This window comes from Phyllobates terribilis, unplaced genomic scaffold (assembly GCF_046119375.1).
Source record: "Phyllobates terribilis strain yellow unplaced genomic scaffold, ASM4611937v1 Scaffold_11__3_contigs__length_659146591, whole genome shotgun sequence".
Lineage (NCBI taxonomy): Eukaryota > Metazoa > Chordata > Amphibia > Anura > Dendrobatidae > Phyllobates > Phyllobates terribilis.
The window spans coordinates 118,977,356-118,993,220 of record NW_027362771.1 but is presented as its reverse complement, the minus strand read 5'-3'; the positions used below and the strand labels follow the sequence as shown (position 1 = coordinate 118,993,220).

The 15,865-nt window shown below is 40.1% G+C and overlaps 2 protein-coding genes across 6 annotated transcripts in view; one reads left to right on the top strand and one right to left on the bottom strand.

The window, feature by feature from the left end:
- Positions 1-11,189, top strand: part of CDK17 (cyclin dependent kinase 17) — a 170,226-nt gene extending 159,037 nt beyond the window's left edge. For all 5 annotated transcript variants that reach the window (XM_073651571.1, XM_073651570.1, XM_073651568.1 and 2 more), the window contains 3 exons: positions 4,168-4,258; positions 4,692-4,769; positions 7,102-11,189. In XM_073651571.1, the coding sequence (XP_073507672.1) occupies positions 4,168-4,258; positions 4,692-4,769; positions 7,102-7,139 (207 nt within the window). In that variant the 3' untranslated portion in view covers positions 7,140-11,189. The remainder of the gene's footprint in view (positions 1-4,167; positions 4,259-4,691; positions 4,770-7,101) is intronic.
- A 2,495-nt stretch (positions 11,190-13,684) lies between these two features.
- The window catches only part of ELK3 (ETS transcription factor ELK3), a 65,734-nt gene continuing 63,553 nt past the window's right edge, over positions 13,685-15,865 (bottom strand). Inside the window, exon 5 of the mRNA XM_073651572.1 lies at positions 13,685-15,847. Within this exon, the coding sequence (XP_073507673.1) occupies positions 15,749-15,847 (99 nt within the window). The 3' untranslated portion in view covers positions 13,685-15,748. The remainder of the gene's footprint in view (positions 15,848-15,865) is intronic.

Sequence of the window (15,865 nt, the reverse complement as noted above, 5' to 3'; positions counted from 1 at the left end):
TCTTATTTTTTATACAGTACAGATCAAAAGTTTGGACATTCAAGAGAATGCCAAGAGTGTGCAAAGCAGTCATCAAAGCAAAAGGTGGCTACTTTGAAGAACCTAGAATATAAGACATATTTTCAGTTGTTTCACACTTTTTTGTTAAGTATATAATTCCACATGTGTTAATTCATAGTTTTGATGCCTTCAGTGTGAATGTACAATTTTCATAGTCTTGAAAATACAGAAAAATCTTTAAATGAGAAGGTGTGTCCAAACTTTTGGTCTGTACTGTACATTACAGTATGAGTCTATATACAAACTTATTACTAGTCCTCAAACATCACTGTAACTGCATACATGGCTAACCTGCCTAAGAGTTGGTGACTTTTTTTTCCATTTCTTTAAATAATATCCCCTTCACTTTTATATGACTTATTGTAAAGATTTGTGATGTTTGTTGGCCAGGTTTGTGCATTGGACACCAAAGATTCTTTGAAAAAATAAAAAAGTTCTTGTCCTTTATCATTCTAAGATAGTTTACATTTCCTCCTTCATTTTCATATATTCTACAGTCATGGGAGCAGAAAAACAAAAATGAGGGCAGTCTCCGATCTGACTCATGACTGAAACAAACAGTGCCCCTACCGATCCCATTGACTTTATTGGGGGTTGTCTGATTTTTATTTTTTTTACATCATTTTCTGGAATACGGACAGATACTTTTTTTTTTTTTTGCTAGATTTGCAGTGGAGGTTTTAATGTAGATCTGAACAGATCCTTAAAGGGGCCCAAATGCACTGATTTTTTTTTTTTTGGTTGGAAGAACAGGAGCAGATAGAATTGGTCAAGGAAGGAAAAAATTAGCGACAATCAATATTCATGTAAATTCAAACGAAATATTCTGTTATAAATATGTCGTCTTATGGGTCCATGAATAATGCATTCATGTCTGGTAGGAGGAAGCTGAAACATGATCTGCATTAAGCAGGTCGGAGGTGATAGTGATCAGATACCTGCTGACTATTAGCTGAATAGGACGCAGATCATGTCCTCGAGCATGCTGCTCTGCTCCTGGACTGCTGGCAGCTGGTGACGTCATGGCCAGACTGCAGGAATGAAGCTCCCTGTGTTTGCTCCAATCACTTAACATCACATGCACTTTGAGCACTGTGTTAGACCTGTTTTCTAACTGAGATTGGCACACCAGGATTGAGGCTGACTCTTCAGCCAATCATATTATTTTTTTCCCTCAGCCTCCCTGATTAACCCCTTAGCCTCTGGTGTGTACCCCAGGTTGACAACCACATAAGGTTTTGTTTTGTGAATGGCAACACCCCTTCATTGGAGATAAAGGGCTTAATTCAACAAAGTTTTTATATGCCAGAAAAATGACGTAAAACACTTTGAGAAGTATAAAAAAAAATTGCGACCTTTGGAGTTTTCACACCAGTCCCGGCAAGCTCAATTTTCCTTAACATACTGGAAATGACCAAACATATGGCCAATGGTTGGCTGACCAAGTATCTTCCACCATTGCAAAGACTGTGTAGGTGGCATAATGGGGTCTGCAGTGAGGGGACCTGGAAGCAGAAACTGTGTAGGTAGCACGATGGGGTCTGCAGTGAGGAAACTAGGAGGCAGAGACCTGTGGAGGCTGTGTAGGTAGCATGATGGGGTCTGCAGTGAGGGGACCAGGAGGCAGAGACCTGCAGAAACTGTAGGTACCATGATGGGGTATGCAGTGAGGGGACCAGGAGGCAGAGACCTGCGGAGGCTGTGTAGGTAGTATGATGGGGGTATGCAGTTATGAGCCCAGGAGGCAGAGACCTGCAGAGACTGTGTATGTAGTATGATGGGGTATGCAGTGAGGGGTCCAGGAGGCAGAGACCTGCAGAGACTGTGTAGGTAGTATGATGGGGTATGCAGTGAGGGGCCCAGGAGGCAGAGACCTGCAGAGACTGTGTAGGTAGCATGATGGGTTCTGCAGTAAAGGAATTAGGAGGCAGAGACCTGCAGAGACTGTGTGGATAGCATAATGGGATCTGCAGTGAGGGGACTAGGAGGCAGAGACATGCAGAGACTGTGTAGGCGGCATAATGGGGTCTACAGTGAGGGGGACCAGGAGCTTGAGACCTGCGGAGGCTATGTAGGCTACATAATGTGGTCTGCAGTGAGGGGACCAGGAGGCAGAGACCTGCGGAGGCTGTGTAGGCATCATAATGGGGTCTGCAGTGAATCTATGAGCTTGCGTATTACTGGGGCATTTCAGCAGTAGTTTCTATTCCCCAAACAACCCCTTTAACTACAATAAGAATCTGAACGCAATAGTGATTGCTTGATATATGAAAACTAAAGCGTAGAACAGAAATGCAAAAATGGCTAAAGTGAATAAGCAATTTGTCTTCTGCCAATTAGTGTAGACATTGTAATGTACAGTCATGGCCAAAAGTATTGAGAATGAGACAAATAGTAATTTTTCCAAAGTTTACTGCTTCATTTTTTGTAATGGCAATTTGCATATACTCCTGAATGTCAAAGAGTGATCAGCTTAACAGCAATTACTGTACTTGCAAAGTCAATATTTGCCCAGAAAATGAACTTTAACCCCCAAAACACATTTCAACATCATTGCAGCCCTGCCTTAAAAGGAGCAGCTAACATCGTTTTAGTGATTGATCCATTAACACAGGTGTGGGTGTTGATGAGGACAGGGCTGGCGATCAATCAGTCATGATTAAGTAAGAATGACATCACTGGACACTTTAAAAGGAGGCTGGTTCTTGGTATCATTGTTTCTCTTCAGTTAACCATGGTTATGTCTAAAGAAACACGTGCAGCCATCATTGCACTGCACAAAAATGGCCTAACAGGGAAGAGTATCGCAGCTACAAAGATTGCACCTCAGTCAACAATCTATCGCATCATCAAGAACTTCAAAGAGAGAGCTTCCATTGTTGTCAAAAAGGCTCCAGGGCGCCCAATAAAGACCAGCAAGCGACAGGACCGTATCTTAAAACTGTTTCAGCTGCGGAATCGGACTACCAGCAGTGCCCAGCTTGCTCAGGAATGGCAGCAGGCTGGTGTGAGTGCTTCTGCACACACTGTGAGGCGGAGACTCTTTGAGCAAGGGCTGGTTTCAAGGAGGGCAACAAAGAAGCCACTTCTCTCCAGAAAAAACATCAGGGACCGACTGATATTCTGCAAAAGGTACAGGGAGTGGACTGCTGAGGACTGGGGCAAAGTCATTTTCTCTGATGAATCCCCTTTTCGATTGTTTGGGACATCTGGAAAACAGCTTATTCGGAGAAGAAGAGTTGAGCGCTACCACCAGTCTTGTCTCATGCCAACTGTAAAGCATCCTGAAACCATTCATGTGTGGGGTTGCTTCTCAGCCAAGGGAATCGGCTCACTCACAGTCTTGCCTAAAAACACAGCCATGAATAAAGAATGGTACCAGAATGTCCTCCAAGAGCAACTTCTCCCAACCGTCCAAGAGCAGTTTGGCGCCCAACAATGCCTTTACCAGCATGATGGAGCACCATGCCATAAAGCAAAGGTGATAACTAAATGGCTCATGGAACAAAACATAGAGATTTTGGGTCCATGGCCTGGAAACTCCCCAGATCTTAATCCCATTGAGAACTTGTGGTCAATCATCAAGAGACGGGTGGACAAACAAAAACCAACAAATTCTGGCAAAATGCAAGCATTGATTATGCAAGAATGGACTGCTATCAGTCAGGATTTGGTCCAAAAGTTAATTGAGAGCATGCCAGGGAGAATTACAGAGGTCTTGAAGAAGAAGGGGCAACACTGCAAATATTGACTTGCTGCATTAACTCATTCTAACTGTCAATATAACCTATTGGTACTCATAATATGATTGCAATTATATTTCTGTATGTGATATAAACATCAGACAAACACTAGTAAAAACCAGAGGCCAGCAGATCATGTGAAAATATAATTTTGATGTCATTCTCAAATCTTTTGGCCATGACTGTAGTTCTGTGTATGCCATGCTCTAGATTGGTTCTGACCTATTAAAGTCCCAGATGTGATTTCACCTTGTAAGTAAATAGCTCTATGGGATTGGCCAAATAACAACTAGAGATGTATTGTCCTGCTGCCTGCCCGTGTACATGCAATGCGGGCTCTTAACAAACCTTTTTTATCTTGCAGTACGAGTCTAAGAAGAGGATTTCAGCAGAAGAGGCTATGAAGCATGCTTACTTCAGAAGTCTGGGAACAAAAATTAATAGCTTACCAGAAAGTAAGAATCCTATTTTTAATTTATGTTCTACTTGAGTTGGAATTACCTAGGAAAAAAACTATTTAGAATTCTTCAAGACATTTAGCGATAATGCTTCACACTAAGATCATCTACCAGCAAGGTGGTGGATCTGCACAAGTAGTTGTAGTGCTAGCACTGCAATAACATCCCAACAAACTTCCCATACATTTCACTGCCACACCTAATTATGTATTTACCAGTCCCATAAAAGTCTATCCAGTTTCCATTTGTATGCAGTGAGCAGTGCACATACAATACTAACCACCTAGGAAAGCAAAATGTGTAAAACCATAAGGTAGATAGGTGAACAATTCTGTTTGTATGGAAAGGCTTTTACACAAAGCGGCACACAATGGATTGTGAGTTACCCGGTTATACATTTGTTTATGACTTTCACATTTTTATCTTTCAGATCTATCAATATTCAGTCTTAAGGATATTCAGCTGCAGAAGGATCCTGGTTTTCGGAATTCTTCCTATCCAGAAGCGGGTACGTAGCTTGGCATAAGTCATTGTGCCATTTCTTGCTTGTGACTGGCCTGCATTTTACTACTTCTGTACATACCTTATATGAGGGTACAGTTTGTTTTAAAAAAAAAAAAATACCCTTTTTAAAGGATCTTTCTCGGAAAAACCTGTAGGGGCAGTGCACAAGATTCAAAGAACACCAGAGCTAGTGAAGCAACACACGCTAAGGGCTCTTTCACACGTCAGTGTCTCCAGTACGTGTAGTGACAGTTTCCACACGTACCGGAAACACTGACACACGCAGATCCATTCAAATCAATGGGTCTGTGCACATGTCAGTGTGCTTCCATGGACTGCGTCTCTGTGTACTCCACACGCTGACACGTCCTTTTTTTTGAGGATACACGGTCCGCAAAACGTCCCACACGGATGGCATCCGTGTGACACGTACCTGCGCCTTGTTCTGAACACTGCCCTCATCATGGTTCCCTTCCAGCGCTGCGATTAGCACCAGCAGGGACAGCGATGAGGGTAGTAGTGTCTGCTCCTGCAGTGTCCCTGTGTAAGAATAAAATAATAAAATTCTTATACTCACCTGTCCGGAGATGTCCCCCCCCCTGTAATCCACTGACGCCGGGGAGAATGAGCGGCTCCTGAGCTGCGCTCAGTAAGTGACAGGACACCACTCCTGATCTCAGCTCCTGGGCCCACTCGCTGGAGCGGTTCATTCTCCTCGGTGTCAGCTGTGTATTTTTACCAAGGGACACCGCGGGAGCAGACTACTACTACCCTCATCACTGTCCCTGGTGGTGCAAATCGCAGAGCCAGTAGGGAACCATGGTGAGGGAGCGTTCAGTACCAGCGCTTGGGAACAGCGCTAACTATAGCGCTGATTCCCAGGTGCCCGTACTTGTGATCCTGATGTGGCACACGGATGCAACATGTAAAACACACACAGACACGGATATCTCCGGTATCGGAAATATACGGACATGTGAAACTGGCCTTGGGGTGAGTCCTCAGGCTGCAGATTTTGTTACAGAAATTTTTTGCCACTCACAATCAGTTTTACTCATCCAATAACATAGGTTTGTGTGATATTAATGGGACAGTGGCAGAACTTTGCTAAATAAAATCCACAGCATGTGAATTCACCCTTACCCTTCTGCCCCACACTAGGCATGATTTTATTATTCCTGAAGTACTTTTTTAATACAGGATTTAAACCAAGACACAAGACCAATGCCAACACATACTTTAAATATTTTACAATGCGTTTCCGATTGAATAATAACTTATTTGTACTTACTTGTGGGGTTCATTTTATGTCCCAAGTTTTTGATGTAAACTCCCATTTGTAAGGAATTTTAAACTACCCTATGTTTTAATATCCATTTATTGTTTCATTTAATGGCCTAAATAACTAGCTCTGTAAGTTTTTCTAAAATCACGAATGACAGCCACCCCGTAATGACAATTTTATGCTTGGAGGAGGGAAAAAAAAGTGCCTCAATTTTGACAATTCTAGATCACAGGCTAGTTACAGAGCGATGAGACAATGCAAGACTTTGTAGTTCAACACTTTAGGGCAACACAAGTTCCAAGACCAAGTCCCGTAGTATTAATCAATCGTGAAAGTATCCAATATAAACAAAGGTGAATTTAGAGCTTAGATACAATAGATGTGAATGGCAGTTCTTGCACAATCTATCTAGCAGTGTGGGCTGTATCATAGGCAAAAAATACAAAGCTTCTACCCGTCCCGCTCCTGTTGATTGACAGGTCTCTCCCTATGTACACACATGCCAAGCAACTGTGCGTCTAGAAGCCGGCTGGGGACATCATTGGACTAACAAGGTATACCGTTATAGTCCACAGGCTGGTGATTTAAGCTACATTTTCATAGTGGAACATATCTAGCTTCAATTGCGTAGCCATGCCCTATTTCATGCCACTCGTAGTTCATGCAGCATGGAATCTAGGGTTCCCTTTTTATATTTTTTTTATTTTAGGAAGACTGTGCAAGTACTGTGATATCATCTATGGTATCAATGACCTACTGAGCGGAGGCCACACATATATATATGAAAATAGCTTGGAAGTAAAATTGGACTTGTTGCCTCCTGATCTCCTCAGTGCGCTCCTGGAGATGAACCCGGGTATCTGAGTGTTACATCTGCTCTTCCTCAGTGGCACTTTTGATGCATGACTGTTCCTGAGGTCTGGATAATTGTATGCAACATGATAATTTCCGTATCACTGTTCTTTAACATTGCCAGATACACATATGCATCTCTTACAGCGTGATTGCCATCATTCACTGGGTGTAATGTGTCTTCCGGTTTTGTTTGCAGGGCACGGGAAGAACAGAAGACAGAGCATGCTCTTTTAAGATGTGTTTCCTATCTGTTTCACACCAAGATCAGAAGCTTTGGTGGCAACTCTTACTTCTGGTGGACAATGGACTGTTTGTCAACTCTGACCTACTGACAGTGGAGTCATTTTATTTCAGGCCTGCATTTTTTTTTCCTTTCTTCCCTTTTTTTAATATATATATATATATATATTTGTTGTCACAGTGTGACGAAGCTTGTACAGTCGGTTTTGAGGTCTCCTCTGCTGTTAGAGCCGGTAGGTTACAGCTGTAAATGTGACTGTAGCTGCAATTCTCGTGCAGGCCAGGACTGAGACACAATGCGTCGTTATTTATTGCCGAATCATTGCTGCTAAATGACTACTGTCCAAACATGTACCACAACAAACAGCTGAATGCCTGGAGAAGTTGCAGTGGCTTGATAATCTGTGAATGCATCCTTGTTTTAGTTTTTTTTTTGTGTTTTTGTTTTTTTTAGCCCAACATTTTTGTTTTATCCTATATTTTTCTTTTTGATTTAGTTTTATTTTTATTAAATTGTATTGTTTCCATTAATGCTATTTTGCGTTGTTTGACCTTGAACCCAGTGGACCATACGTCATGTTTATGCTGAAGGTCATAGTTTCTTCCCATCAAGGTATAATCCTCTAAAATATTTTGTAGGTGCACAACAAAGAGCAAAATTTACGTAAGATGGAAATAATCATGTCACCTGTAAATAGAGCTTATGATGGAAAATAATTCTCCCTTGTAGTAAATGAAATACTTGGTATTTATGAAGTACCAGAATATGCCTATGGCATGATTAGAAAAGAGCAGAATTAGTTGTGTGTGACACATTCATTAAGAAAAGTCAGATGTCTGAATTTAGATTGTGTATCTATTATTCAACCGTGGTGATGGAAGAGCTTAAGGCCCATTGGGGCAGATTTACTATTCACAAGGCACTAGAATTCTGCTGTACGCTACATTTATTTAGTGTATTAGGCTCTTGTAGCATCAAGGTGTGGTTTAAGAAGTGCCACATGGCTCCAAATTTTCATGAAAAAAAAAATGGTAATCATGTGTCAAATTTATCATTCAGCATGAGCCACTGTGATGAATTTGATGCATCTTATCTAACGAAACGTCCTCATTCACACACTGTGTGTCACAGTCCATGTATGGTCCACAAGGCCTGGGCCAGCTGCGAGTCTCTTGACTCAACCTATCAGTCACCTAAGCATATATATGACTGTTTATTGGGCTCAGGAGATGCGTAATTGGTTCAGCATTGCAGTCCATACACAACTTGGGAATTCAGCCTAAAGCTGCCGGTAGTTAAGACCGTTTTAATAAATCTGCCCCATTGTCTCAGTAAGAAATAATGCAACCTTTACAGAATATTTTATGGCCTAAAACGAGACTGGACATGGACTGCCCCTTCATATACTTTTCTTGTTTTGTCATCTAATTTTTTTCGTAGATTTATTTTAAATGCAGCAGAGTGGGGTCAGTTATTTAAAGGGAGATTCTTAGGTTATGTTTTTTACAAATCAATGGGACCAGGACCCCCACTAAACCCTAAAATAAAGAAACGGTTCTTCGGAGGTGGCTATACAGGATCACTGCTGTGCAGGGAACTGCAGCACACCTGGACTGAGCGGGAAGACCTGAGCAAATTTGTGCAGGGAAAATAATTGAAGGAGGTTGTAGTGCTTAACCAGAGCTGCACACCTTCATTCTAGGTGGTCAAACCATTTGGATCATCACCAGTCAGGAGTGCCTATTCTAGCAATATTCCATAACTTAGGACCTCTTACTTTTTATCTCACCCAGACTGCATTGTAATACTCCCCATATCAGCCTTGCTATATCTGTGCATTGCCGATATATCTACGCTACATATTTCTAGCAAATACCAGGCACTCATTGAACTATATGAATAAAAGGGATTTATCATATAAATGTATATATCTGCTCTAAATACTTAGGAAGCTCCAACTGAGCGAGGAAAGCTTAAGAAACATCTAGTGCATCATATCTTAAAACAAGTTGGTGGAGAACTTATTATTGTCCTATGAATAATAAGAGACCCTTATTCTCAAGAAGATAGAGTTTACATGGTGTAACAATGCTACGCGGGAGTGAGATGAGGTTTCACAGCAACCATTTCTATTTAAAAGTCCACTACTTTTATTTCCCTCCTCATAAACCGCATCACAGGAAAACTTAAATACAGCCCTTGTGCGGCACAAAGTGAAACATGATGTAAAAAGTCCATACAATAATGCCGGTTGGCTCGCTTTGGTTAGTCCAGCTTCTTAGTCCTTTAGCAAAGGCGCACAATCCTAGAGGTCTGCACACCTTCACACACAGACCATGTGTGAAACAAACAGGCCCTATTTTACAATGTGAACCACACCCTGGGGTGGAGATATGGTGATCAGCTGTCCCAACCCAATTCTTCAGTTGTCCACATTAAAATCCAGCCCTGTCATGGCTGATTAACCCCTCTTGGTACTATGTGTACCAGAGCATTACTCCAGGGTTACATCACAGAGGACATCCACCTCTGAGACACACATCTCCCCTCCACTATGTCCGGCAACCACCTTGCAACGGGTTGAAAATACACAAGTCTATGAAGTTCAACAATTGTTGATCCTGAAATTCCCATGCTCATAGATAACTGGTTCAAAAATACTAGAAGCTGGTAACTAGCCCCTAGCATCTCCAAATCATATGAATAATGTCATTTTACACGTGTGTAGAATAAAAAGGTAAAACGTATGTCTCTCATGGAGGACTGCAAACAATAGTCAAATAAGGTTTTGTAGCATTTATGCACCATGCAGTATTATAGTGCAGCAAAGATGCACAAGTACATTAAACCTCATGCCGTTTATAGGGAATAGTTAAAATGATATACCAAAACGTCTAATAACACACAACCCCTAGATTGACAGGCAAAAAAACATAGGTAATAACGAGGATACAGGACTGTATGAAGAGTGAGGATTTTACTACTGGAAGATAATTGTGGGGATAAAATTACTGGGAGTCTTTTAGGATGATGGGCCCTGAAAGTGCTGATTAAGGAAGCTGAATGACGGTGCAATTCCATGCCCTCTGATCGAATCTTATACACCTTCAACAATGAAATGTAATAATGGGGCCTATTCTGTACAGAGACCACTAGGACTTCTAGTCACTGAGAATATCTACACTGTCCTGAAAGATTTAGGAAGCATGCCTCGCACATCATTAAATGGGCAACCCATTGCAAAAGTGTACTCTCCTAACCAGTGGTCCTAAAAGTACGAGAGCTGCCCCCTAAAGATAATCTATTTCTTCATCACTTCTTTCCAAAATTGGGATCTGCTTCTTGTCTTCATTATCTGAAATATTGCGCTCACCTATATCATATAAGCCACTTTTTTTTTCTCTGCATTTAACCCAAAGTGAGACTGTAAATCTTCAGAAAGTATTCTGAATGGACTGTATGGCTTTGTTATGATCTATCATTTACCCTGTAGATCATGCATGGATCTACTAAACGAAACTTTAGGTGATATAACAGTATTATGTGACCTCCCAAATTTTGTTTTTTATTTTATTTTTTTTTATTTGTGAATAGTGTTTGTGGAACACGTGGGTTGTTTCGTTAATATAACCAATATAATATGGGGTATTTTTTATTCTGATTTTGTTTGAGACCAGCAAGTTCGTGTTGACTAGCAGTGAATATTGGACCACTACTACTTTTCATAAATTGTAAATGGGTTTAATTTCCAAAATCAATCCGTAGAGCTAATGAACTGCTGTTGATTGAAACTGACAAGCCTGTATTAATATATTGTACTTTTTGAAGTATAAATATTCAGTGGAGTACAATAGTCTTGTTTTCAGTCACATGGGGGACAAATCATTCTTTGTTGTAAGGCACTTTCCTTCCATCTGAATTTTGTGTACAACACAGGAATGTGTTCAGGTTTTTGGTTTATACTCCCGACACCCTGGTGCTGATTTCTACGGTGTTTTATAAAATTGTCCAGGTTGAAAAAAAAAATAAACTGGTTCTTAATATTTGAAATTTCTTTGACTGGTTTTACAAACAGCATGTCACTGTCATTGCCATAGTCCAGTAGGTAAACTCCGCATGAAGTAGTTTTTTCATGACACCATTCTTCTTTTACAACAGCGGCTCTACTTTGAGCAGATTCTGTATTTCTCTCTACACTGCTCCAGTATTTTGGCTGGATAAATCCTCCATGCACAACAGCTCTTCCGAGACGTTTAGATGATTGTTCCTTTTTTTTGTAATTAGTAATATGATTTTTGTTTAAAACTGCACATATAGGATATGTGCACACATTCAGTATTTGCAGCTGCGTGGTTTTTTTTTTCCCTCGACAAAAATACGTGTGAACATACCCGTACAAGGAAATTGTATAGTTCACCTTTTTTTTCTAGTACTGCTCTCATACCATTCTTATACTGCAATTTTTGCTCCATAATTTGTACCATAATACAGCTCCCGGATGTTTTCTTTGTGGTGCGTCCATGGTCGCTACCTGACGTCTAATGTGAGCTTAGCAGTGGCTCCTGTTCTTGAACTACACAGGATACATCCATACAGTTGTTCCATTTTGCATCGGTTTTATTTTATATTCATTATGGTGCTCTGTTCACATGTCGAGTAGTTGTTTTTTTTATCAGTGCTATGTATATGTTATTATGCAATGTAATCTGAGGACAGCATGAGGTGTTAAAACACTGAATTCAAAGATGTTTCCTATCGGGCTGTGTGCTGTTGTTTACTTACAGTGAAGGTTTTATCAGTAGGACATTATCATTGCCCTGACTAGTTGCCTCATGCCAAGTGGCCCAACTCTGCCCCTTCTCTGATAAGCATCTCACTGTCAATAGACAATGTACATAGAGAGCCTGGTGTGGGCAGGGTTAGCTTTCTCAGCTCTGCTGCATTCCATATCTAAGAACAATTGATTGTATCACAACTGCTGCTCCCAGTAAACTAAGTGATACATCGTTGTACTCAGGGTCTCTTTTCCTACATTATGCTGCTCTCCAATGAGAAAACACAACAAAAAAAAGGGCAACAGTGTTTACCTGCCCAGATCTCAGAACTAATGCACTACCAGGGTCCAGCAATCCCACGTAAAGATGGCGGCTACACAGGTGCAAGATACTGATGACACAACCACTCACAACCTACCATTTCATGAAGGGACTGACTGCTTAGTATTTGAATTGCACACAAAAAGGCTTGTATAGGGCGCTGTTCACACCTGGGTACTATCAAAGTGCACCCCATGGGAACAGACACCCCTGTTTACAATGCCAGCACTGATGGGCCTGGCTGCACCCTGGAATAAAAAAGTGCAAAAATGCATATTTATTATTATTATTTTGGCCAAAATACACAAGCTTGTAACCCGCATGAAGGGTCCTCAGGCTTACGAGTCCCTACGCTAAACACAAAAAGCAAAGCCACCCTAAGAAGAATTAAAATTTCCCCAAGATTCAAGAAAAAAACACCGCAAAAAAGGGCAGCAGTGTTTACCTGCCCAGATCTCAGAACTAATGCACTACCAGAGTGCAGCAATCCCACATAGAGATGGCGGCTACACAGGTGCAAGATACTGATTAGACAATCACTCACAACCTACCATTTCATGGAGGGGGTGACTGCTTAGTATTTGAATTGCACACAAAAAGGCCTGTATAGGGTGCTGTTCACACTAGAGTAGTGCACAGTGTTTACGGGGTGCACTTGGATAGTACTGGGCAGCCCGCCTAATCTAATAGTATGGGCGTAGTGTGGCTTAGTGTGGCTTTGCTTTTTGTGCTCTCCAATGAGGAAGCAAAAACCCGGTGACCGATTCCCTTTAACTGTCTTCTGTTTGTCTCTTCCAACTGCTGTTTTTTGTTGTTTTTTTTATAAAATGTAATCTGCATATATTGTTTTTCAGCTAAAAAAAATGATTTTTTTTTTCTTTTTTAAACATTGAAGTCTCTAGGAAACTAATCATAATGGATGGTCCTCCATTATATCATCTGTTAATGATTAATCTGTTAGCAATAAGCATGCCAAGAACACTAGCGGTATAATGGATATTTAAAGTCTAAACATCCCTGTTAAAATCCAAGTTTTTTGCATGTAAAAATCCTACAAAAAATATAGAAAACTTTTTTTTTTACATTAACAAAAACCTGGCATTTTATTTTAACAGGGATGTGTAGACTTTTTATATCCACTGGACAATTTTCATGCTGGTGCATGTCTCTTAATGGATCTAGTGCTCCTTACTCCAGCACACCCTGGATCAAGACTGTTGTACAAAAATACCTTGAAGAGTCAGCCCCTTTTTTATGGCCCTTTTTACCAGAGGCATTCAGAGATATCTCTAGTAGAAATCGGCCTGTTACAAGCAAAACCGAAGTGGAATGTTTTTGTTTTTTAAGCTGGTTAGTTTTGTTTTATTTCTTTTTCTGTTAAAAAATGGTAGCTTTGGTTTACATTTTACATTCGTTTTTGCTCCATTTGTAATGGATCCATTTTTTTTATAGACAGCTGGACATGTGAACAAATTATTCAAAATAATCATAATCCAAAATAAAATGACTCAATCTGCAAATTGCGTTACAAGCCATATTTAGATGCATAGCTTTTCATGTCATTAGCCCCTACAGTTGCTCCGGAGTTCTTTACTATCTACTATTCACCATCACTGCTGTCATGATGTGAAATAATTCCAGTCTAGCTGGGGCTTAACATGTTTTATTTCTGTTTACATGGTTTTACGTGTTTTTGTTTTTAAGTCTACATCTACACTTAAAAATGTTCTATTTGATTAGAAAAATAGCTCTACAAATAGTTTTAATAAAGAGCAGATGCCCTAATAAATTCAGTTTTAAACTCCATTACAACAATGTAATTTTGTGCCACAGTGATTTCACTCAGGCATTGTTAAAGAACAGTATATTGTGTCTGACTATAGTGTCAAGATGTGGGATTGTTCTTATAAAAGTCTTCTATGTTATATTTTTACATATTGAGACCCATATCTTGATATCGGAATGGTGAGATTTCAGAAAACAGAACACTGACCTCATGTAGAAGAAAAAAAAAATTATATACAATCATGTTTGAAAGGAACTTTTTACAATTTTTGGCAGTTTGATGGTAGCTCTTACTTTTTTGAAAAATTGAGTGGTGCTTGGCCTGGACAGGACTGTGGAATCGGAGCCCATTTTGGTGGAGTCGATATAAAATGGACCAACTCTGACTCCTAAATTATATAATAAATTGGATACAGTAGTTCAATGCAGTTTGTGGTGAATATTTTTTTCATAAGAATTTTCGGAAAGTTATGAAATGTCCTATTAATGTCTGTCCTATTCCGGATCTAAAGATCTAGACTTTTATCTGAGATGGATCTATGCTACAGTAAATTTATCACTTAAACATGAGCCATGAATGAGGGAGTTGGAGTCGTGGAGTCGGTGACATGGAAATTGAGGAGTCGGAGGTTTGTCTTACCGACTCCACAGCCCTGCTTGGCCATGCGTAGCCTGACCACTTCATCATAAATTGATCAACTATTCCCTTTATTCTTGTGCCTGAACATTTTAGTTCTAAAAAGGTATATACCTCACCAATTTTACTGATGACAATGAAGGAAGTGATTTGGGGAATTTAACGTGTATATATATATTTTTTTAAATCTTTTATTTATTTTTATTTTTTTTTAATTCCCTACAATGGAAACAATGTATAAGTCCATATTTCAATGTACATTATAAAAGCACTAAATATAAACATTGCTGAGTATATATTTGGGGAAATGAGTACAGAAATTCATTCTATCAGAGGTATTTCTTCCGAAAGGTTTCCCCCCTAATGCAGGAAAAATATATAAAACATTTACAAAAAAAAAATATGCAGAAAAAAGGCACAGCCGGTTATAGTTTCTATAAGCTCTAGTGCATAACATACGATTTGGGTGAGGAACTTTCCATCCATTTCTGATGCAGTGTGCATCGACCTTGCATTAGAAATGAGAATTGAACAGTCCTCCACTTGGGGAATATAAAACCGGTAATACATGATAAATGTCCTGCAGTTTAATACAAACAGAACTTCATTTTAGGAAACCTTTTGTGTTTGATCTGAGTCACAAGAACAATGGTGGCTATAAGGATATGATGGTGTATAGCCCCACGCTTACATATACATAGGAATCTGTTTAAAGTAGTTAGTGTCTTTGTAGGCCCAAAACTATACCATTAACCAGTCCATCAGACAGACTTCATCAACGGGGCAGCTACCAACAAATCCAGGTACAGTCTATAAATGCAAGACACCTTGTGCTTAGTTAACCCAGTGTACAGTGCAGTTTCAGCTCTCTGTCCTGTGATGAACATGTTTACTATCCAGTAAAGAGATACATTTAATAATGAAATCCAAGATCATAGGACAAATGGGGCAACTTGACAATTCTTCAGATTGCTGCATCCTGTATAGTTGAGAGGCCTGCAAACTTCAGGCCTGTCCGCTATTTATGATGGCTATCCTGGAGTGTTTGCTGAACTAACCATGTCCATAGCGCCATGAGATAACATCAGGACTTTTGAGAGTTTGAAGATAGAAGCACTGGAGATGATGATCTGTCAAGTCCTTGAAGTTGTAATGGCAAATGACCATTCAGCAGGTTTGGAAACTGGAAAAAAAAAACAGA